The sequence below is a fragment of the Chiloscyllium plagiosum genome, chromosome 9, assembly GCF_004010195.1.
Source record: "Chiloscyllium plagiosum isolate BGI_BamShark_2017 chromosome 9, ASM401019v2, whole genome shotgun sequence".
Lineage (NCBI taxonomy): Eukaryota > Metazoa > Chordata > Chondrichthyes > Orectolobiformes > Hemiscylliidae > Chiloscyllium > Chiloscyllium plagiosum.
This window is the reverse complement of record NC_057718.1, coordinates 33,721,847-33,747,383: the sequence shown is the minus strand read 5'-3', so window position 1 is coordinate 33,747,383 and position 25,537 is coordinate 33,721,847. Positions and strand designations below refer to the sequence as shown.

At 39.3% G+C, this 25,537-nt stretch overlaps 1 protein-coding gene across 3 annotated transcripts in view; it reads right to left on the bottom strand.

The window, feature by feature from the left end:
• Window positions 1-25,537, bottom strand: part of LOC122552759 (thyroid adenoma-associated protein homolog) — a 381,744-nt gene that overhangs the window by 252,774 nt on the left and 103,433 nt on the right. For all 3 annotated transcript variants that reach the window (XM_043695687.1, XM_043695686.1, XM_043695688.1), the window contains 2 exons: window positions 20,749-20,871; window positions 15,942-16,033 (listed from right to left, as the gene is read on the bottom strand). In XM_043695687.1, the coding sequence (XP_043551622.1) occupies window positions 15,942-16,033; window positions 20,749-20,871 (215 nt within the window). The remainder of the gene's footprint in view (window positions 1-15,941; window positions 16,034-20,748; window positions 20,872-25,537) is intronic.

The following is a 25,537-nucleotide window of genomic DNA, read 5'->3' as shown; positions in this document are numbered from 1 at the left end:
TGTAAGTAAGCTAGTGAGCTCACGGGGAAAGGGATCGCCCATAAGCTTCTGAGAGCTTCCTACATTTGTTGTAATTCCTTATGCATGGAATGTTGTTGTATAGCATGTTGTTGTATAGCATGCCATAGCATTTGGACTGGGCGGCACGGTCGCACAGTGGTTAACACTGCTGCCTCATAGCACCAGGGTCCCAGGTTCAATTCAGGCCTCGGGCAACTGTCTGCGTGGAATTTGCACATTCTCCCTGTGTCTGCGTGGGTTTCCTCTGGGTGCTCCGGTTTCCTCCCACAATCCAAAGATGTGCAGGCCAGGTGAATTGGCCATGCTAAATTGCCCATAGATGAAGGGCTTTTGCCCGAAACGTCGATTTTATTGCTCCTCCGATGCTGCCTGAACTACTGTGCTTTTCCAGCACCATTCTAATCTAGACTCTGGTTTCCAGCATCTGCAGTCATTGTTTTTACATAGTGTTAGGTGCATTAGTCAGGGGTAAATATAGGGTAGGGGATTGGGTCTGGGTGGGTTATTCTTCGGAGGGTCGGTGTGGACTGGTTGGGCCAAAGGGCCTGTTTCCACACTAAGTAATCTAATCCATGATAATCATTATTGTGTCTTCACCCTGTTACCAACAAATACATGATTGCTAATGCAATTACTGACAGATGTAAAGAATGATCAATAAATAACAAGTCCTTTGATGATTAGCAGGACATGTTGGTACCAATGGTCAGATTTCAGATTACACATAATACCCTGTGCCAATGTCTGCTCTGGAAGAAGGTGTTCGTAACACAAAGTCCACCTTACATACAAGTTCTAGTCACCACTGTCCATATATATTCATCTTGCCAGGATCATGACAGGGGGGTGGGGGGGGGACACATTCACCATGAAGCTCTGTTTGATTCAATTCTTGGGATAAAATTCTCCATCTGACAAGTAGCCCAGAGTATTATCAAGAGAGATACAGAAACTTGTCATTGGTACTGGCATGTATGATTGGTGCATAAATTTCAAAAACCATTATCTGATGAATGCCTGAAGAGATAAGAGGTATTCAGAAGTCCTGATTAAACGTCCTGCCCAAAATGTCGACTCTCCTTTCCTGATGCTGCTTGACCTGCTGTGCTTTTTCCAGCGCCAAACTCAATCGATTCTGAAGTCACAGGCAGGTCTGGCATTACCTGTTTCAGTTCTTTGTTAACAGCAAATCTCATTCCACATTCATAATGGTCATCTACACTTTTGCTATGCTAAAGGGTGGTGTAATTGGCCTGACAAATTGATGCAATGCCAGTCAATCCAGTGTTTTGGAGAACAGCAATGTTGACATTGTAGCTTCCAGTTGATCAATACCATCTTGCCTACGTTGTCAAACAACTTCAAGTCCTTATAGATGACAGGGTACACAGTCCTGATCAAGCTTCCAAGCAAGCAAATCTTCATCTTTGGTATCTTGGCTATCAATTTACCATCTGCTTCTCAGGATAGTATCCTTAATCCCTTCATACTGAACAGTAGAGGTTGTTAGGATAGTACTTTATTAGCTGGGGGAGTCCAACCCAGGATTGGCAGTGATTGACCAAATGAATGAAATGTTTCTCTGCAACCTGGCAATCTGCTTTAGACCAAGTGAAGTGGATTTATAACTTTCAAATTCCATGTTGGTTTCCTCACTGATAAGAGCAAGAGCAAAACATCCTCTCCACTGATTTTGCTACACAACTTCAACAAGATTTGGAAACATAGACACAGCAACAACATCTCTTAGTCTTATGGACTGAACCCCTAGGATTGGCTGCAGCCTCTACATCTGGAACCTACTTGGTTACAAGAGTCACTGATAGGTAATTGTTGAAAAAGATAATCATCCACTGACAAGACTCCACTCCAGAGCCATTGAATCTCCTGAGCAGGACTCACAAGACATTGGGTTCTATTCGATCCATAGCTAGCAGGAGATGACGAATGTCAGACTGTGTCCACATGATGGTCAGCTCTCTACATCTCTTTGGGGCCAAGGTTCCTCAGCTCTCTTGCATTTCAATCTAGAGCCATAAGATTCTTATTTGCCATAGAACATAGAACATTACAGCATAGTACCAGCCTTTCGGCCTTCAATGCTGCGCCAACCTGTGGAACCAATCTGAAATCCATCTAACCGACACTATTCCATTCTCGTCCATATGCTTATCCAATGACCATTTAAATGCCCTTAAAGTTGGTGAGTCGACTACTGTTGCCGACAGTGCGTTCCACACCCCTACCAATCTCTGAGTAAAGAAACTAACTCTGACATGTGTCCTGTATCTATCACCCCTCAATTTAAAGCTATGTCCCCTCATGCTAGCCATTGCCATCCAAGGAAAAAGGTTCTCAGTGTCCAAGCTATCTAACCCTCTGATTATCTTACACATCTCAATTAAGTCACCTCTCAACCTTCGAACTAAAACAGCCGCAAGTCCCTCAGCCTTTCCTCGTAAGACCTTCCCTCCAAACCAGGCGACACCCTAGTAAATCTCCTCCGAACCCTTTCCGAACCATCCACATGCTTCCTAATAATGCGGTGACCAGAACTGTATGCAATACTCCAAATGTGGACACCAGAGTTTTGTACAGCTGCAGCATGATCTCATGGTTACGAAACTCAAATCCCTCTACCAATAAAAGCCATGCAGCTTTTATGGAGGGATTACAGATGGTCTTGGTAATATAAAGGCTGCATACTGACAATAGAGACTTACGTACTCAGCTCTCTCTTCAGAGTAAAATAGCCATTCACAAAGCATCAGACTACTGGACTTGATACATAACAATATCCAGATGCAAACTACTGGCACAGCATAACACGCCTGATTGTGGTAACATTGGTTCATTAAATGGGTAACAACCAAACAATATTTATTCTGGTTATTATACTAATTATTCTGGTTTATCCACCAAATAAGTATCCTGTCTTTAAAAAGCAACAAGTATTTTGAATGGTTATGAATTGTTACTTTCCCTCATTTAATTATCAGAGAACTTCCAATAACAATGCTTATGTTCAGTGCAGAATATGCTGTTGCTTTAATCATCATTGTTTTATTGCATTGCTAGGTGCACCTCCCTCTTTCATTTTGTTTATTTATTGAGCAGAGGGATCTTGGTGTCCATGTACACAGATCTCTGAAAGTTGCCACCCAGGTAAATAGTGCGGTGAGGAAGGCATATGGCGTACTGGCTTTTATTGGTAGAGGAATTGAGTTCCGGAGTCCTGAGGTCATGATGCAGTTGTATAAGACTCTGGTGCGGCCGCATCTGGAATATTGTGTGCAGTTTTGGTCGCCATACTATAGGAAGGATGTAGAGGCACTGGAACGGGTGCAGAGGAGGTTTACCAGGATGTTGCCTGGTATGGAAGGAAGATCGTATGAGGAAAGACTGAGACACTTGGGGCTGTTTTCATTAGAGAAAAGAAGGTTTAGGGGTGACTTGATTGAGGTGTACAAGATGATTAGGGGGTTAGATAGGGTTGACAGTGTGAACCTTTTCCCGCGTATGGAGTCGGGTATTACAAGAGGGCATAGCTATAAATTAAGGTGGGGGGGGTAGATATAGGACTGAAGTTGGGGTAGGTTCTTCACTCAGCGAGTCGTGAGTTCATGGAATGCCCTGCCAGTAGCAGTGGTGGACTCTCCCTCTTTATGGGCATTTAAGCGGGCATTGGATAGGTATATGGAGGATAGTGGGTTAGTATAGGTTAGGTGTGCTTGGATCGGCGCAACATCGAGGGCCAAAGGGCCTGTACTGCGCTTTATTCTTCTATGTTCTATGTTCTATTGTGCTTGGGTGTCTCTTTGTGGCCTCTTATTTCTGTGTCTTTTGAGAGTCTCTTTCGACTGTGTAATTTTACTGGTCTTTTACTGGTATAATTTGCCACTTCTATGCTATTTTCTTTTGCTGTAGGAAAGTCTAGCTGTTAATTAGTGGTAAATATGGGTTATGGTTGGAGAATGGCCTAGAAATGGCCATAAAAGACTTTGGAAATGCAGGTCTGATTGAGGTGTAGAGCAGCGTGGACCACTGTGTGGAAGCAGCAGGAAGCCAGATTAAGGATGCGCCTTCAATATTTGCCCATCTTGTTAAGTACCCTCTGCTCATGCTGTCACCTGCCTGTTCACCTATGTACCCACATGGCTCTGTTTTCTATATGTGCATGCTATTTTTAAACTCTATCCTCTTATTGCATTCCTTCGTTCTGCCACATCTTTCCTTGCAATTTTTCCTACTTGAATTATCTTGTTTTCCCACATGCTTTGTTTTCCTATCTGTTTACCTTGAAACATCTTCAACTTCTTTCATTAACTAATCTTTTGCCCGCTCCCTATCTTCCCCAGAAACTGCTTTGTATCTTCATGCTCCTATTCCAAAGTTATGATGGTCTCCCCCAAATAATGCAAATTTCATGTACTTTTCAGACCCTGCATTTACATCAATGCCACACCTCAGTGAGGGTAGAAAAGGCTGAACAGTGTGGGGAAAGGAGGATAAAAAGCTCAGAAAAATGTCCAATGGAAAATAAAAACTTCCTAAAGAGGGAGTGTGTTGTACATGCTGTGATGCCAACTACCACTAACTTTGGGTAGTTTGTTACCAACATCCTTTTTTTCTTGACTGGGTCTGGAGGCCTACTTAGAAAGTCATACAGCATAGAAACAGACTCTTTAGTCCAGTCAATCCATGCCGAATGTAACCCCAAACTAAACTAGGTCCACCTGCCTGCTCCTGGCTCATATCCCTCCAAATTTTTCTGATGCAAATGTGTTTTATCCTAATGTGTTTTAAATGTCGTAATTGGACCCACAGCCATCATTTCCTCAGGAAGTTCATTCCACACACAAACCACACTGTGTAAAAAAAAAAGTTGCACCTCATCTTTTTAAAATCTCTCTCTCTCACCTTAAAATTGCACCACCTAGTCTTGAAATCCTCCACCCTAGAGAAAAGACAACTACCGCTGATCTTATCTATACCCTTCATTATTCATCTTTAAAGTTGCCTCTCAAACTCCTATGCTCTAGTAAAAAATGTCCCAGCCTCTCCCTATAACTTAAACCTTCTATAGCCAGCAACATCCTGGCAAATCCCTTCTGAACCCTCTCCAGCTTAAAAATATCCTTTCTATAACTGGGCGACCAGAACTGGATATGGCATTCCAGAAGAGGCTTCACAAATGTCCCATACAACCTCAATATGACTTCCCAACTCCTACACTCAAAGGACTAAGCAATAAAAGGTAAGCGTGCCAAACAACTTGTTATCCACCCTGTCTGTTTGATTTGGGAGAGCAAAACCACTAGTCAATCTTAATGAGAAGTGGGTCTTGTCTTAAACAAGAAATAGTTTACTGTATGCCAGCAATCAGGTACAATTTATATTACTAACTAAATCATTGTTATGGAGACTGAGCAGACTATGACAATGGATCTGTTCTCTTTGAGATGCTATGATGTTCTGCATTTCCCTCCAAAGTCGTTATGACATTCAGGTTGGAACCTAATGCAGTCTCCAAACTTAACTCTTGTGGGGGTTTACCTTATTATTTCCTGATACATTACTTTATATAACAAAAGGGAAATGAAATTTTGAGGTTCAACTGCATTACCAGTTAACAAGAAGTCTGAATACTGCAGCGTTAAATACACCAATTATACATTTAAAAATCAGCAACCAAGCGGAAGTAGTGTAGACTTAATTCAAAATTGTTAATGCATCCTTAATAGATCTCTTACAATGTTAATTCAAAAAACAATCTGTTTCTAATCTGTTTGCATTCATTTTCTTATTTCTCCTTTAATGTATTTTCCATTCATAGCTCATCCTTTCTGCTGCTGTCTGTTCTTTTGTTTTTCTTTCAAGAGGGTGGTATGGCAGAAAGAAAGTTGCCAATGACTACAACTATTTTTTTTTAAAAAAGTGTCAAAAATGCAGACTTCAGTCCTCAGTTGCAGTCTTTCCAACCCTTTCCTTTTGCTTCCCTTGTCTAACACAGTTTGAAAGATCAGCAGTGCCATCTAGTGCCACAGACATTCGAAGTAAATAATACACTCATATACAGAGTCACAGAATCTACAGCACGGAAACAGACCCTTCAGATCAACTCGTCGACGATGACCAGAATCCCAAACTAAATCAGTCCCAGCTGCCTGTGCTTGGCCCATTTCCCTCCTAACATTTTCTATTCATGTAGTTATCCAAATGCATATTAAACACTATAACTGTACCTATATCCACCACTTCCTTTAGAAGTTCATACCACACACAAACCACCCTGTATGTAAAAAAAGTTGCCCCATGTCCTTTTTCAATCCTTCTTCTCTCACCTAAAAAAAACCCCCCAGTCTTGAAATCCCTCACCCTAGGAAAAAAGTCACCTGCCATTCTAACAAATCTTCTCTCAGTAAATTCTTTCCAAGGGGAACAGCCCCAACTTCTTCAATCTATCTCATAACTGAAGTTTCTCATTCCTGGAACCATCCTTGTAAATCACTTATGCACTTTTTCCAATGCAGTCACATCTTCCCCATAACGTGGTGCCCCATCTGCACACAATATTCCAGCTGAAGTCTAGAAAGTACCTTGTATAACTTCAACATCACCTCCTTGCTTTTGTACTCTATGTCCCTATTATTATATGCAAGAACACTGTATGCTCGGTTAACTGCTTTCTATAACTGCCTTGCCACTTACAATTATCGGTGGACATAGACCTGTTCCCTCTCCTCCTGCACCCCATTTAGAATTGTACCCACTATTTTATATTATCTTTCAATGTTTTCCTGATTGAAGTGCATCACCTCACATTTCTCTGCATTTAACATCAGCTGCCACCGAGCTGCCTACTCCACCAAAACTTTTTTAAAAATACCCAAACCTCATCCATGCATAATATCTAGGACTAAAATCATGATATAGGTATTAATTGAGGCAAACAGAAAATGACCAGTAGCTAAAAGCTAAAAAAAAAATTTGTATAAACAGATTGCATATTATTCCAAATGGCACACATTAAAATTGTATTAAGCTTTGGCTGGTACTTTCCACATTATACCAATTCTGTGCAATAAGATACACAATTGCCATTAATACAAGTTCTTGAACAAACTGCAGACCTAATCTCAACCACTTAGGATCAAACAGAGAGCATAGAACAGTACAGCACAGTACCAGCCCTATGGCGCTTATCCCAAAAGAGAAAATGCTGGAAAATCTCAGCAGGTCTGGCAGCATCTGTAAGGAGAGAAAAGAGCTGATGTTTAGAGTCTAACTGACCCTTTGTCAAAGCTTTGGCAAGCCATGGGAAGGTCCGGGAACTATGGCGCTTATGTTGTGTCAATCTTCTATCCTACTCTAAGATCAAACTAATCTACATACCCTTCATTGTACTATATCCCACGTGTCTATCTAAGAGTCACTTGTCCCTAACGTATCTGACTCCACTACCAACAGTGCATTCCATACTCCCACCAATCTGTGTAAAGGACCTACTTCTGACATCTCCCCTAAACTTTCCTCTAATCACCTTAAAATTATGCCCCCTCATGATAGCTATTTCAGCCCTGGGAAAAAAGTCTCTGGCTATCCACTCTATGCCTCCCATCATCTTGTACACCTCTATCAAGTCACCTCTGATCCTTCTTCGCTCCAGTGAGAAAAACTCAGCTCTTTCAACCCTACATCATAAGACATGCCCGCCAGTCCAGGCAACATCCTGGTAAATCTCCTCTGCACCCTTATTAAAGCTTCTATATACTTCCTAATGAGGAGACAACTAGAACAGAACACAACACAATATTCCATTGGTGGTCGAACCAGGGTTCTACAGAGCTGCAGCATAGCCTCGTGGTTCTTAAACTCAATCTCCCTGCTAATAAAAGCCAACACACCATATGCCTTCGAAACAACCCTATCAAGTTGGGTGGCAAATTTGGAGGATATATGGACATGAACCCCAAAATCCCTCTGTTCCTCCACACTGCAAAGAATCTTGCCTTTAACCCTGTATTTTACGTTCAAATTCCACCTTTCAAAATGAATCACTTCAAACTTGTCCAGGTTGAACTCAATCTGCCACTTATTGGCCCAGTTCTGCATCCTGTCAATGTCCCGCTGCAACCAACAACAGACCTCCATGCTATCCACAACTCCACCAATCTTCGTATCATCAGCAAACTTATTAACCCAGTCTTCCACTTCCTCATCCAGGTCATTTATAAAAATCACAAAGAACAGAGGTCTCAGAACAGATCCCTGAGGAACACCACTGGTCACCAAGCTCCTCACAAAGCTATGCTGACTATCTCTAATCAAGCTATGGTTTTCCAAGTATTCATAAATCCTGTTTCACAGAATCCTTTCCACTAATTTGTATCTTACAGACATCAGACTGACCGGGGCCTATAGTTCCCAGCATTATCCCTATTCCCTATCTTGAACAAGGAAATAACATTTACCACCTTCCAATCATCTGGCACTACTCCAATAGACAGAGAGGATGCAAAGATCATCACAAAAGGAACAGCCATCTCTTCCCTCACTTGTAACTTTGGGTATATCCTTGGGTATATCCCACCTGGCTCAGGGGACTTACTTATCCTTATGTTTTTCAACATTTTCAGCATATCTTCCTTCTAAACATCAAACTGTTTGAGCATAGCAGTCTGTTTCACACTGTCCTCACAAACATTGAGGTCCCTCTCAGTAGTGAATACTGAAGCAAAGTATTCATTAAGGACCTCCCTGACATCCTCAGTCTCCAGGCATAAGTTCCCTCCACTATCCCTGATTAGCCCTGCCCTCAGTCTAGCCATTCTCTTGTTCCTCACATAAGTATAGAAAGCCTTAGGGTTTTCCTTAATCCTACCCTCTAAACGTTTTTCATGCCCCCTCCAGCTCTCCTAAGTCCATTCTTCAGTTCTTTCTTGGCTATCTTGTAACCCTCCAGAGCTCTGTTCAATCCTTGCCTCCTTGACCTTAAGTAAGCTTCCTTCTTCCTCTTGACAAGATGGTCCACATCCCTTGTCACACACAGTTCTTTCAACTTACATCCTTTCCTTGTCTCAGTGGACAAACCTGTTCAAAACTACTAGCAAGTGCTCCCTGAACAATCTCCAAGTCTCTGTCATGCATTTCCCCGAGAATATCTATTCCCAACTTAGGTGCCCCACTTCCTGCCGAAAGCATTGTTTTTTCCCCTCACCCAATTATATACTTTCCCATACTGCCTGCTCCTATCCCTCTCCACAAGTATAGTGAAAGGTCAGGAAGTTGTGATCACTATCACCAAAATGCTCTCCCACTGAGAGATTGGACACCTGACTTGGTTTGTTGCCAAGCACCAAATCCAATGTGGCCTCCCCTTTGGTCGGCCTATCTACATATTGAGTCAGGAATCTTTCCTGGACATACCTGTCAAAAACTTCTCCATCCAAACTATTTGAGAACTAAGGAGGTTCCAATCATTATCAGGGAAGTTTAAGTCACCCATGACAACGACCCTGTTGCACCTTTGCAAAATCTGCTTCCCAATCTGCTTCTCCATGTCTCTGTTGCTAGCTGGGGAGTTTGTCTGTAGAAAAGTCCCAATAAAGCGACTGCTCCTTTCTGACTTCCATCCTTACTGACTTTGGAGACAAATCCTCCTCATCGACCTCCCTTTCTGCAGCTGTGATACTATTCCTGATTAGCAATGCCACTCCCCCTCTTTTACATCACCTACCCCCTCACCAGTGGTGACCCTTAGCTCCCATATCCTGCAAGAGGAGCCTATTTTTATCACAGAGATTGCAAAACAGGTTGCAAGACTATTCAATCAAAATAATCTTTTGGCATTGCAATAAAGAACTTATAGTATTTAATTAACTGTAAAACATGCATTTTTAATTAAAAATGTTTTAGCCAGCAAAATAAATTGTATTTAGCAGCAAGAGAGGACAAATACGTCTTTTGTACAGCAAAAATAATATACATAAGTCTTTAAAAAACTTAAATCATTAACCAGGTGTTAAAATTATATTTCTGAGTACGTCAAAAGATTAACTAAAAGTACTTCCTGATTATGATAAAAATGCAAAAATTATGTATGTATCAGGCTACAGAATGTTTGGAGACGAGCATCTATTCAAAGGTTGTAGCTGCGAATGATAAAAAATATTCTGATTTCTGGTTAGTGTAGATATTTTTGATCTAGAATAAACATTCCATTTCTCACTTTTGAAAATCACACTCTAAAATCAAATGATCTTAAAATCAATTTGGATTAGACTCTTTCATGAAACTAAGTTTGTTTTAATCATATTAACTAGCTCTTGCATTCTCATTCATAAATATTTCACATAAAATTTTCTAACTTAAGGAAAACAATGTTGTCAAGAATTCAAAAAGATTATAAGCCAAGCTAATCCTCCTTGTCACTGCAGTCTTTCTTCAAATAAGTCACAAACAATTAGAGAGATATCAGCAACCAGAGCTCATGTTACAGCACTGACCTTAAATTTCAAATTTGCTTTTCTTTATTATTACAAATATCCAAGAACTGTCTCAGAACCAAAATTTACCCTGGAAGAAAATAATTCTCTTCAGCATGAGCTTTGCTAAACAGATCAATGTTTCCAGCTCTGGCTGTTCCCTACTCCACAAAATACGAATTTATAATTACTATTAGGGCACTCAAACTCCCATACACTTTTACAATAAACAATGAACCCACTGATTTACATTACTTGTCAAAGCGTATCAGCTAATCTTTGTAGGATTACAATATAATTTCAGAAATTCAATTTAGCCTGTTACTATGGTAATGTAACACTCTTTTGTAATATAAGATGAATTAGTGCTTACCATCTTTTTGTCAGGTCTCACTAAGTTGCCCTGGTTTAGTCTAGCTTTTAATATGATTGAAAGTTTTTAATATGAAGCCAGCACTGCAACTGAATATATCAGTTTTTTCAGAATTCTAAAAGGCATGAAGATTACCTCATAAGTTTCCGAACCTTCCTTGCATCTTAGGTAGTACAACTACATTTTTCACTCCGGTCCAGTACTATCAAGTCAGAGAAATACAGCAAGGGAACAGACCCTTCAGTCCAAATAGTCCATGCCAAACATAATCCCAAACTAAACTTGCTCCACCTGGCTACTCCTGACCCATTTCCCTCCAAATCTTTCCTATCCAAATACATATCCAAATGTCTTTTAAATGTTGTGATTGTACCCACATGCACCATTTCCTCAGGATGTTCATTCCACAAGCAAACCACCCTCTGTTATAAAATATTTGCCCCTCATATCACTTTTAAATTTCTCTCCTCTCACCTTAAAAATGTGGCCCCTTGTCTTGAAATCTCCCATCCTACGGAAAAGACAATTGCCATTAACTCTATCTATGCCCCTCTTTATTTAATGAGCTTCCAGAAGGTAGCCTCTCAATCTCCTCCGCTCCAGTGAAAAAGTCCCAGCCTTTCTTTATTACTCAAATCTTCCATTTGAAACATATTTTTGAAACTTAGTTGAAATAAAACTCCACTTGTGTTGATTTATTCTTTTGTAATCTCAAAATGAAATTTCTATTTCCTACTCCAATTGTTCTATTTTTATAGATTGCCCACCTCTCAATTACTTAGCTAATTGTGTTCACAAATGTAACAGGGTTCCTACATTTCACCATATCCATTCATTTCCCAATCTCATGTCTGCTGTGTGACGATGCTACTCCTTTAACAAGGTTATGGTATCCTTGGCATTTTTTTTTCCCCAGAGAGATTGTAAAAGCAGTGATTCTGAAAAGTCAGGCTTGAATGAGTTAGGGCCCAGTTTTACTTTCGCTAACAGATACTGCCTCGGGCAAGAGACTTTCAGGTTTGGGAAAAAAAAACACTTTTACAATGAAATGGGAGTGGCCAGTTCTCCCAGTTCAGCTTTTCTTTGGTTTGGTTTTAGCAGTCTGACTGTTCACTGAAAGCAGGTAGGTAAAAACAATGACTGCAGATGCTGGAAACCAGATTGTGGAGTAGAACGGTGCTGGAAAAGCACAGCAGTTCAGGCAGCATCCGAGGTGCAGTAAAATTGACGTTTTAGGCAAAAGCCCTTCGTCCGGAATTCACTGAAAGCAGTCAGTTCAGCTTGAGGCTGCTGATCCAACGAAAAGGTTGCTAGACCCAAGGAAGCAGGTCCATGCTGATCTCTCTGTGACTTCTCTCTTGTAATACCCTGTGTTTGATTTTAATTTTTTGCCAAGGGGTGTTTATGGAGATTGTTGCAAGTATTGGGAACAGCATCATTAAGTTGGGATGTTCTGCTGGGTTTTTGGATAGATTAAGTTATTCTGTTCTTTTTTGTTTGTTTCATTCCATAATCTTATAAATAAATTCTGTTTTGTTTATAACTAGGTGGTTTGACCACCTGCATCACTCCTGGAATATCCAATATACACCTGCTTAAAACAACTAGCCAAGTTCGGATCTGGTCCAGTTTCTTAAAATGTTTTGTTGGGGTTTGCCCTGATTTGGAACAGTTGTAAATGCCATGTTCATCATTGCTAGTTTCAAGCTGTTAGTAATTAGTAAATGTATATATATTTCAGTATCCAGGATTTTAAAGGTGCATATACTTCAAGGATAATAAAACTTTCAACTGACAAGATGTCATTTGCTTTCAAGCTCCCTACTGCTAGGTATTTATTTATGTACTCAGCTGGAATTTGGATTTTTGTTTAGTTTATGATAAGGAAATAGATATCCTGTGCAGTTTTAATAAAACCATCATACAAATGACTGGTACTTCACTGATTAACAATTTAATATACTAGATGACATTAAAACGTACTAGATGACATTAACTTCTCAGAACAGCAAAAATTCATTTTAACCGGCACCCAAGGCACCAGCACTTTCCATAAATCAGGAAATGTATAAACTTGAACCACCAGACGTTTATTGTATTATTCCGATCTTCACAATGTTCAAGTAGTCAGTTGAAGATGTGAGTAAGAAGGCTCTCTGCCGGTAAGTTTTACTCAAATTATTATTTAAGTGATTTATACTGCAAATAAAGTATAATAATGATGTGTATACCCCCTGCATTACATTTCTACTGTTGTGTTTTTATATTGATTATGTGGACCACTTGATCAACTGGTACATACTGATCTCATTGGTGCAAGTTAATCAAAAGGTTTGCTGTAAATCAATACAAAATCTTAACCAGATTGATACCTGCTCGAAAAAGGGATAAATTACAACAGACTGAATAGATAAATTTTGCATTCCTTTAAGAGTAGAAAACTAGATGGTTTTGTAATTGATAACAGAAATATTTATGAAGCATTACTATTCCATTTGTTGCTTAATTATCCACCATAATTCATGAATGGATGCAGCAGAACTGTAGCATTTTGATTTGAAATGATTTGGGGTCATGCAGCTCTCTCAGCATGCAATCTTATGTTATAACTCACCAGATAAGTACCTTATTTTTGGATATGACTGCTGCCAGTCCTGACATGTTGTTCTATGTTCTTTTTTGTTTGTTTCATTCCATAATCTTATAAATAAATTCTGTTTTGTTTATAACTAGGTGGTTTGACCACCTGCATCACTCCTGGACTAATCATGCTAATTGTATTATACTTATTATTTAATCGTATGCAGGTCATTCGTATTAACAGGAGATTCACTTAGATTTGTGCTATTTTATAATGGAGCAGACAAACTGTGGTTGCAATATTGTATATCGCTGTGAATAAAAGTTTGTAATAATAATAAAGTTTGAAATAATCAATGTAATAGTGTATCATGGTTAGGCTTTCTTGAATACAACATGATCAAAGAAGATGACTTTGTGAAACCAAAAAGTGGAAACAAATAAATATTCAGACAGAAAACTAAAATCTTTGGGCTATTGTGGAAAAAAGCAAAAATTACTTTAAATTTTCAAGACAACGTGATATTTTTCAGTCCTGAGACACATGACCATGTAAAAGAAAAAGGTGCCTATGTAGGACTGATTGCAATTCTACCAATGATAAAACAAGTTATGGACAATGTTGCTTGCTACAAGAATCGGTTGCAGAGACAAGGGGGATATTGTAAACAAAATTATACAGAAACGGATAGGATTTGATTTGAGACCACAGCATAGTTTTGGATTGGCACCAGCAATGAACTGTCAATTACAAGTTCAGAAATGTGTGTAAACATGAATATCTTGATCATGAATAAAATAGCTGAGAGCTTTGCCAGCAATGTACTTTGTGAAAGGAAGATGGGTATTGGTTTGATACTAAAACAATTATTGGTTGCTCTACTCTAACTAGTTTAAATTAACACCAGTGTCTTTTGTAAATAGAGGTGAGCATACTCATGTCTTTTGACAATGCAATAGGAATAGATTTTTGCAGTATGATGATATGATGATCTGATCCCCAAATGCTTTTATAATGAGGTAAAAGGACTGGTTCCTTCACAAAAGAGAAGAGAACACTGCATAACTACATCAAAAATGGAACCATATGTTTAAAAGGACAAAAATATGAAGACAGTCTGCACCACAATTGGGTCTGCATTAGTTGTACAATTGTGTCACTCAGTAACTGAATAAGTCAGAGAGGCAAAACTTAAAAGTGTCAATCTGTACTCAAGACGTCTATAATTGTCATCCATGTATTTAATAGGTTTTTCCGAATTTAAAAGGGTTTGTCATATAAGCTAAGTGCACGATAAATATATAAATCGTCTAAGAAAAGTTGACTATTTTCTTTAATTTGTAAATAATTAAGATGAGGGCCAATGGAATAAAAGAGATGAATCCGTTAAAGCTCTTTGATTTTCAGGACGGAAGGACAATACGGTGACTCAGTGGTTAGCACTGCTGCCTCACAGCACCAGGGACCTGGGTTCAATTCCCACCTCGGGCGACTGTGGGTGGAGTTTGCACATTCTCCCAGTGTCTGCGTGGGTTTCCCCCGAGTGCTCCCAAAATCCAAAGGTGTGCAGGTCAGGTGAATTGGCCACACTAAATTACCTAGAGAACTAGCTACATTAGTCAGAGGGAAATGGGTCTGGGTGGATTACTCTTTGGAGAGTTTGTGTGGATTTGTTGGGTCGAAAGGCCTCTTTTCATACTGTAGGGAATCAACCTCTGATCGAAGTGATTTTTCCTGATCTCAGTTCTAAATTGGGACAGCATGGTGACTCAATAGTTAGCATGCCGCCTCACCGCACCAGGGACCTGGGCTCAATTCCACCCTTGGGAAACTGCCTATATGGAGTTTGTACATTCTCCACATGTTTGTGTGTATTTCTTTTGGGTGCTCCAGTTTCCTCCTATAATCCAAAGATATTCAGGTTAGATGGACTGGCCATCATAAATTGCTCATAGTGTCCAGAGATATGCAAGCTTGGTGAATTGGTATGGACTCGCTGATCTAAATTTATTTGCACACTCTGCATGCAAAATGTTAGATATCAGAGTAACAGGTAGACTTCTCCATTCTCTAAATCACATTCAGACTACACTCTCTCAGAAACCATATGATAAATGGTGCAGAATCAGGCAAAATTGTTCTGCTAGTCTCATTTGTTTACTATTAGCCAGCAGTCACTTTCAATTGCATGAAAATAACTGAACACAACATGCAGGGCCCATCATGGGCATGAACCCTGAACACCAATACTGCTTACAGGAGCTGTCACCAATAAGACAGGCGGCGCACTTCTGACAAAATGTGTGTGCATTGCTTGCCATACTGCATCTTCATTAAAAGCAGAATAGTACCACCAAATTTCAAAGGTGCAAACAATAAAATGCAAGAGCAGCTGAAATCAAGGACAACAAAGTTTACTTGGGATAGTTATTCTTTGGAAAATAAATTAACAACAAAATAAACAGAGGTGAAACAATACCTGTTTTTCTTAGAACATTCATCTTTTCCTCTTTTGACGCCAAATATCCTAGTAATCAGTGCACTAAACAACAAAGTAGAAGAATTTCGCACCTGGTAATCAAATGCAAGGAGAAAATGTTATGAATGAAACCTTCCTTGTCCACTTTTTAAAAAAGTTGTTTCTGCACTTCTATTGTACACATTTTAAACCTGATTAAAATCAAAGAACAGAAACAGATAAGTTTTAGAAGAACCCAAAAGTGATACACATTATGGAGGAATCTGAGACATTCGGAGATCCAATGGCCTGTGTGGCAAAAATATTCCTCAAGAAAATTAGCAAGTTATTTGAGAATGCAAAATGTAGCCAATTAAAGGTGATTCATAAGCTGTCATTACTGATACTGACAAATCAATCATCTTCCACGGTCTCAAACAAAACTCTAAATTACGTTATCCAAGCCATCTCCAAGGAACAGGTCTTTCTTCCCCCTGTTCATCTGTGGCTGATTTGTTCAAGATATTCAAAAGTTATTTATTTCAGTGCTGGTTTTGAAGATTTCAAGTTTCTGATAAACCAGATGGTTAAGAACTAGGAAAGTTAATGGTACAAGCAAAGTAACTTAATCAATTGCTTTGTTCTTTATCCCAGAAAGATCTCAGTTTTATGTCTTATCCAAAAGAGGATACCTTTGGCACAACAGCACTTCCTCAGTACTGTCCTGAGTCCAGTGTTGATTGTGCTTAAGTTTGTGGAATTTGATACCATAACTTTCTGACCAATGGATAAAAGGGCTAACAATGAGCCAAGTAAAATTTCTAGTTTTATTGGCAATCTTTGCCAAATTAGAGATATTTCTGTGCTGTGTGTTCCTGCTATTTAGGAACTGGACTGACTTTGCAAAATGATTTCATACAGAGCTGGCAGAGGTGACACTGGATTTGACTTCTGGGTTGAAATGGCTGAGTGTGACCTGCTACTTCTGTCCCCAAGCTATAAACAACCATCTGATCTAAATTTGAGATTCTGGTTTTCAGTGCTGTTGATTCTGGCTGCCCCTTTTCTTTAATATTAGTTCAATAAACAACAAGGTGCAATTCAATTTACTGGAACTAAAACTGTATACTTAATCCTGCCTCAGATCTGAGAAGTCAGTTCCAAGTCAGTGAATAAGTGTAATCAAAAATAAACCTACATTCAGGAACATTAAAACATATACTAAACAATAATGGTTAAATACCTCACAGTTTGAGACTTTACTCAGTAAATGCAATATAATGCCATCTTTGTGCAGCAAAGACACGTGAACTCTCCAAAAACCACAACTAATATGCCATTTTCCCTTAACCCAATAATTAAAGATTGGAATAAACAGGACCTTTTTTTCCTTCGGTAAACAAATTAAGGAAGGATTACATCCACAACCGACATGTCTTTTGGAGACTTTTAGATTATACTTTGTGTTTTTGGCAACTTCGGGTTATTTATTTTAGAGCAAGTTTGTTTGATTTGGTTGGTAATGCAGTCATTTCCGCAAATATCACACTCCACAAAAAGACAGCTAGACTTCTTAAAAACTCTTTCTTACTCTACATTTGTTTCAGTGAAGAAATCTTCTGAGCTTTACATAGGATCTTGCAAATTTTCCATCAGGCAATGAATCAATGAGATACAATTTCTTTCAACTAAACTTAATCCTTCATATTTTTAGAATCAATATTATTTGATATGGATATTGTTAATTCTGTTTCCATGCGGATTGAAAAAAATTAAACAAGTAAACTGGGTACAGAAGAAAAAGCTTGCACACTGGCAACATCCAACAGAACAAAGACTCAACTATTAAAACAACCATTTAGAAATACGGGAGATCTGAAATTTTAAAAAAAGTGTTCAATAGACTCAGCAGATCTGAGAGCAGCTATGAAGAGAGAAACAAAGTTTGGTATGGCTGCTCCAGAGCTCCGAAGAAGGAATATCAAACTTGGAACGTTAACTTTGTTTCTCCAGAACATTGATTTTAACCAACTATCTTCCTGGTCGCTGCCTGAGTAGTCTGGTCAATTAAAATGCAACCTGTAGTACGGTACTTTTATTTAAACAAGCAAATTCAAAATCACTGCCAACCCAATAACAATGCGTGGCCTGATGAAATAATAAATAGAATGTTGAACTTGTACATCAGCACTTCAGTTAATCTCTATTTTGGTACATTTAGCGATTCTATACCCAAATGTTTGACCACTGAAATAGAAATTAATTGGGGGTTACAATGTAAAGCTTTAAACTTCTGAGTTAGATAGTCCTGATGCATCATTGCCAGAAAACTAAAGATGTCAGTTTTAAACATAGTATTAAAATTGAAACATAACATCACATGAACCCTCCTAAACATTTTATATTGTTTACACAAATACTTTTAACAATAATTTATTCAGATTATAATTAGAACAAAGAACAACACAGCACAGGAACAGGCCCTTCGGCCTTCCAAGCCTGCGTCAATCTAGATCCTCTATCTAAACCTGCTGCCTATTTTCTAAGGATCTGTATCCCTTTTCTCCCTGCCCATTCATGTATCTGTCTTGATATATCCTAAATGATGCTATCATTCCCTCCCCTACCACCTCCGCTGGCAACGCATTTCAGGCACTCACCACCCTCTGCATGAAGAACTTTCCACATACATCTCCCCTAAACCTTTCCTCTCTCACTTTGAATTAGTGACCCCTAGTAATTGAGTCCTCTACTCTGGGAAAAGTTTCTTGCGATCCACCCAGTCGGCCTCAAACTCCTTCTTTCCAATGAAAATAATCCTAATCTACTCAACCTCTCTTCATAGCTAGCACCCTCCATACCTGGTGATCCTCCTCTGCACTTTCTCCAAAGCATCCACATCCTTTTGGTAACGTGGCGACCAGAACTATATACAGTACTCCAAATGTGGCCGAGCTGAAAATGTGTTGGTGGAAAAGCGCAGCAGGTCAGGCAGCATCCAAGGAACAGGAGAATCGATGTTTCGGGCATAAGCCCTTCTTCAGGAAACACCGATTCTCCTGTTCTTTGGATGCTGCCTGACCTGCTGCACTTTTCCAGCAACACATTTTCAGCTCTGATCTCCAGCATCTGCAGTCCTCACTTTCTCCTCCAAATGTGGCCGAACCAAAGTTTTATACAATTGTAACATGACCTGCCAACTCTTGTACTCAATACCCCGTCCGATGACATGCCGTCTGCCTTCTTGACCACTCTACTGACCTGCATTGCCACTTTAAGGGAACAACAGATCTGAATGCCCAGATCTCTATACATCAATTTTCCCCAGGATTTTTTTGTTTACTGTATAGTTTGCTCTTGAATTGGATCTTCCAAAATGCATCACTTTGCATTTTTCCGGATTGAACTTCACCTGCCATCTCTCTGCCCAACTCTCCAATCTATCTATATTCTGCTGTATTCTCTGACAGTCTCCTTTACTATCTACTACTCCACCAATCTTAGTGTCATCTGTAATTTTGCTTATCAGGCAACCTACACCTTCCTCCAAATCATTCATGCATATCAAGAACAACAGTGGTCCCAGCACAGATCCCTGTGAGACACCACTGATCACTGTTCTCCATTTTGAGAAGCTCACTTCCACTACTACTCTATCTCCTGTTGCCCAACTAGTTCTCTATCCATCTAGCTAGAACACCCTGGACCCCATGCAACTTCACCTTCTCAATCAGCCTACCATGGAGAACCTTATCAAACACCTTATTGAAGTCCATGTACGTCTACATCCCTTTCCTCATTAATCAACTTTGTCACCTCCTTAAAAAATTCTATTAGGTTTGTAAGACATGACCTTCCCTGCACAAAACCATGTTGCCTATCACCGATAAGCCCATTTTCTTCCAAAGGAGTATATATCTTATCCCTCAGTATCTTCTCCAGTAGCTTCCCTTCTACTGATGTCAGACTCACAGGTCTGTAATTAGCTGGATTATTCCTGCTAGCCTTCTTAAACAAAAGGACAACATTAGCAATTCTCCAGTCCTCTGGGACCTCCCCCATGTTCAAGGATGCTGCAAAAATATCTGTTAAACCCCCAGCTATTTCGTCTCTCGCTTCCCTCAGTAACCTGGTTTAGATCCCATCCAGACCTGGGGACTTGTCCACCTTAATGCATTTTAGAATACACAACACTTCCTCCCTCCTTATGTTGACTTGACCTAGAGTAATCAAAGATCTATTCCTAACCTCAACATCCACCATGTCTCTCTCCTCGGTGAATACCGATACAAAAGTCATTTAGAATCCCACCCATTTTCTCTGACTCAATGCATATCTTTCCTCCTTTGTCCTTGAGTTGACTAATCCTTCCCCTCGTTCCCCTCTTGCTCCTTATATACGAAGGAAAGGTTTTGGGTTTTCCTTAACCCTGCTCGCTAAGGATATCTCATGACCCCTTTTAGCCCTCTTAATTCCTCGTTTCAGATTGGTCCTACATTCCTGATATTCTTTCAAAGCTTCATGTGTCTTCAGTCCCCTAGTCCTTAACATAAGCCCACATAAACTGTGTACAGCTCATCATTCTGCATCAGGGCAGAGGATTGCTGTTCTGCCCAACAGATGAGTCTTTTTGATGGACATTGGCATTACACCTTGAAAACAAGAGATTGATAAAATAACATCCTTAGAACCAGGAGACTATGCATTTTACATGAAGTGCTTGGTGTGTATTTTGGTTTCACCTTTATTGGGTTTTGGTCATATTAGTCTTGGGGAAAAAAAATCTAGTTACCAGATTTACAAAGAATGTTAAAAGGTTATGACTTACTGCCCATACAGGAGATGTAAAGCCAAGGATGGCTGCTTGCATTCCTTCTGGCACGTATGGAATGATATTTTCACCTAATTTGGTGTCTCTAAACAGAGCTCTCAAGATATTTAAAGAATGCACCTGACAAAACAAAAATGTATACAGAAGAAATTGTGAAGAATAGCATTAAGTGCATTTTTTTTCCCTGCAAAGGGGAAAAAACCCTCGGTGCTACACCCGCAAAAGAAATGCAGTTTAAATATAATACCCTTGTATTTGTTTCATGGAATATGCAAGACAGTTTTTAGTGGAGAAGTGGACATGATGCAGTTGGAAAAAAAGATGACTAAATGTGTACTAAAATAATTAGGCTTTGAGGAAGTTCTGAAAGTGAAAGTAGCAGTGATTTAAATAAGAAGAATTAGCAGGGATATGGGAAAGAACTGTTGCACCCAGAGGTTGGTGGGTGACTGGAATTCTCTGCCCAGTTTAGTGGTTGGGACAGAACCCTCAACCATTTAAAAAGAAATCTGGATGTGCAGCTGAAGTTCTGTAACCTCCAAACCGGTAGACCAAGTGCTGAAAAGTGGGATTAGACTGTATGGCCAGTTTATTCAGCCAGAATTGACATGATGCGCTGAATAACCTCTTTGCGCTGTAACTTTTGTATGGTTCTAAAGTACCTAAGCAAAGGGATTTAGGGTAGAAGCTCAAAAACAAATGCTCTAATAAAAGCAATTCCTGCTTGTCAGCAACTTGATGGTCAGGTAAGCAAACTAAAGTTGAAGAGAACAAAGTGTTTTTTGCAGAGGCAGACGATAATTAACATTTTGAAGGGTAAAAAGAATGGTGCCATAACTAACAGAGCCACTAGCATTGTCAGTGAGTTCTCCTGTTCCCTGGATGCTGCCTGACCTGCTGTGCTGTTCCAGCAATAAAGTTTCAACTAAAAAGAATGGTGCCATAACTAACAGAGCCACTAGCATTGTCAGTGAGTAATAAAACAGAGGAAAAAAAACAAGAAGTTCCTGTAAATACTGTGAACATGGTAAAATAATGGTAGAGAGATAGATGAGGGGCCCATCAAGCACATCCCTTGGTACGTGATAGAATCAAACTTCTTGAATAAAGTTGCATCCGCACCAGTCCAGACAAATGGAGAATATTCCATCACATTCCTGATGTGTCTTTTTAGGTAAAAACATCAGGGAAGTTACAAAGATCTGCCTGTATCAAGTTGTTTTCATTCAATTCCTTCCAAGTGATATCAGGAAGGGCTGAAACTTAATCTGGGCAATTACCAGCCTCCACCCAATCAGCAAAGTGATAGAAGATAGCACCAATAGTACTATCAAATGGCACTTTACACAGCAATAACTTGCTCACTAATATGTGGTTTGTGCCCCCCCCCCCCCCCCCCAAGATGAACTCAGCTCCTGATTTCATTAGAGCCTTTCTCTAAACATGAATAAATGATTGAACTCAAAGAGTTGATATTAGAGCGACATCAGGGCAGCATATGATCAAGACTGAAATCAAGCAGCCATGGAATAAACTTAAGTCAATGGGAAACATCTCCACTGGTTGAAGCCATACCACAGGAGCACTGGGAAATAACCATTTTTAAAAAAGAGAGAATATTACTGCAAAGTTCTTGGGAATAAACAGTAAAATACAGCAAAGTACATTCAGAAACAGATCTGTATGTACAGTTAAAATATGGATTCCTTTCTTCTTCTGGATTTCAAATGGACAAAATGCATAATGCAATGGTCAACACACTTCTTCCCCTCCCCTTCTTAGCAAATAAAAGAAATAGCACATATCAATGGTTTGTTTCCAGAAGCGCAAGAAATTGAGCATAACTTGAACATTCAACTTTGCATGCATGATAGCATTGCTGCTAAAGTTTTGCATCAACTTAAAAATGCACAATGATACGTTCACCAAATGAAACAGTTCACCATGTTATATAATGACTAAAGTATAGTGAATGCTGTCTCTTGCGAGTAAGATATTATTATTTAACTCTAATTTACCTCTTGTTTAACTCTTGTTCTCCATCTCAGATGTCAAAATCTGAATCACATTTAATGCTTTTAAATATTGCTTGCAGTGTTTTGCAAGATGATCTGCAAACCGCCAAGGGCCCTCCAAGACTTAACTTGCATCTGGCTCTTGGATTTTCAATGGCTGGGACATGCAGCAGTCCCAGGGGTGGCACTTATCCTAGTGATACTGTTTGGCCGGCAGCTTTTGAAAACAAAACTTCTTTTCCAGATGGCAAAGGGTCCACCTCCTGCCAATGAATCCACCTCAGAATAACTTTTTCCAAAACATCCATTAAATTTTGTAGCATTATTTCTTCTGCGTTTTATGCTGTTCTTTATTGCAGAACTTAACAAATTGGCAGTTAGGAACATGATTACCTTAATCTGCGTCACAAAACTGAAGTAATTACAATATTATAGCTATCTAACAATTTTAGGCAATAGTACACACGGATATCAGAATTCTCTCCACAATTTCAGGGGCTGTTCTTAACTCTTAATTATTTATATATTGAGACCAGCAGGTGTTATAGTAAAGACAGCAATACAGAGAGCATGCAAACAAGGAGCATAAAAAGCTGTAATTTAATCAGTTTAATTGACTCCATATGACACTCAAATTTGGCTTCAATGGTAGCCTTGTTACTTAATCATACATAATACTGAATTCTATATTTAGCTTCTTCTCCTTCTATTTATATAAAGTACCATGACCAAAGCTGTGCTCAATTTCTCAATTTATGCATTACAGCATTCAACATTAAATGGAGTTACAGAATAAGTCTATTTTCAAACAAAAAAACTTCTCTCCTCAACTGTCTATTGATTTTAAAACTCAAATTGGTTTTAAATGTCAGTTACAAAGCACTAACATAACATCTTCTTGACCACACACTTGGTTTCGATCAAGATTTATTGATGTTCTGAATACTTTTTATTCAGTGAGGTTATTTAGCAAAGTTACTAAACTTCACATTGAGGGGACATACATCAACTAAGCAATGGCATGTTATTCCAACCTCTTCAGTAATTAGCAGCTAGTTTTTGAATTTTAATTCAGATATCTCACTTGAACAAAGAATGTTGTCTGAATCTTTGTAACTAATGTTTATTCTTCAAGAACCAAGCAGCGAAAAAGGCAAACTGATAATCTCCAGGTTTTCAATTTGCAATTCTTTCACACAATTCATCACGCAAAAAAATCTTGATAAACATCTTTCAAAATATCTATGATGATACTTAAAGTCTAACACGAAATTAAATCACTTGAAGTATACTCTCAATACCTAACCCAAACTTTGATCCAGATCTCTTCACAGTCTCGGATAAAACAGCTGTAGACCAGAAGATGATGACTCCTCTTTGTATCAAGAGAGCATTAGATGGAGTATGTCACCAAGCAGCCAGAGTAAAATTAAAGGTCAATAAAAATGAGGAATTTCAGGCTATGGAAATCAAGCCTTTGCTGTTAACAAAGTTGTCTGCATATCAATGCTCTCTTTCATTCCCTGGTTGCAAATTCATCCTTTCACCATCTTTGAAGTATTTTAGTCCTCCTTCGATAGGGGATTAGGCTCAAACAGCTTGATCATATATGTAGAGAAAGGTGAGCAGAAGTTTCTTGATATATTTTGGTGTCCCCACACAGAGACCGAGAGAGAGATTTTTTGATGCTCTCTCTTTGCAGGCTTCATGGTTCTTTGCTGATAACTAGGAGACAATCAAAATGCTGCTGTCAAGCAGTCATCCCTTAGTTCAGAGCATACCATCTCTATGCTGTCTGTTTTTTCTCTCTGTTCCAGGAAAAATGCACCTTTGAGCATTGTATACAATGTGCTCCAGTAAACATGATTTTAGGCGTGTTCTTACAATCTCCTTGTTTAAAATCAGCATATTCTATTTTAGTCCATAATCCAAATTTATTGAAAATAAAAATACATGGTCTTAAAGGGATAAAATTCGCCCGATCCTGATTCATATGTGGCGTAAAGCAAGATAGCCGTCGTTCTTGGAGCACTATCATCTCAGCCCCAGGGTACCACCACAGAAGTTCCTCAGGGCTAACTGACCTCAGCAAGTATTGGCACTACTGGAATTAAAGAGCTGTTAACCCATCAACTAGTTTCAAACTCATTCCTTAAAAGGGAAAGGAGCCCCATCCTTAGGTATTTGATTGCCTGCCATATCAGCTAGGGGCTCCCAAAATTAGATCATCACTGTTATTTAAACTTCTAGCCTACATCTTTGATTTCAAGGTCTAAATTATTAGTGCAAAAATTGTGAACACTGGTCCCAGCACGGATTCTTATGGGATGTGACTGCCCACACTGAATAGTTATCTTTTTTGTCCTGATGCTGTGTTTTGTGCCTTGCAGACAGCTAGGCATTCATTCTACTTTGTCCCTCGACTCTGATGCCCTAACTTTATTCATTGGTTTATTATGAAATCCCCAGCAATTACAGACCAGTAAGTCTCACGTCTGTCGTCTGCAAGGTGTTAGAAAGGATTCGGAGGGATAGGATTTATGACCATCTGGAAGAGCATGGCTTGATTAAATGCAGTCAACACGGCTTTGTGAGGGGCAGGTCATGCCTCACAAACCTTATCGAGTTCTTTGAGGATGTGACTAGAAAAGTTGATGAGGGTTGAGCTGTGGATGTGGTGTATATGGACTTCAGCAAGGCATTTGATAAGGTCCCCCATGGTAGGCTCATTCAGAAGGTCAGGAGGAATGGGATACAGGGGAACTTAGCTA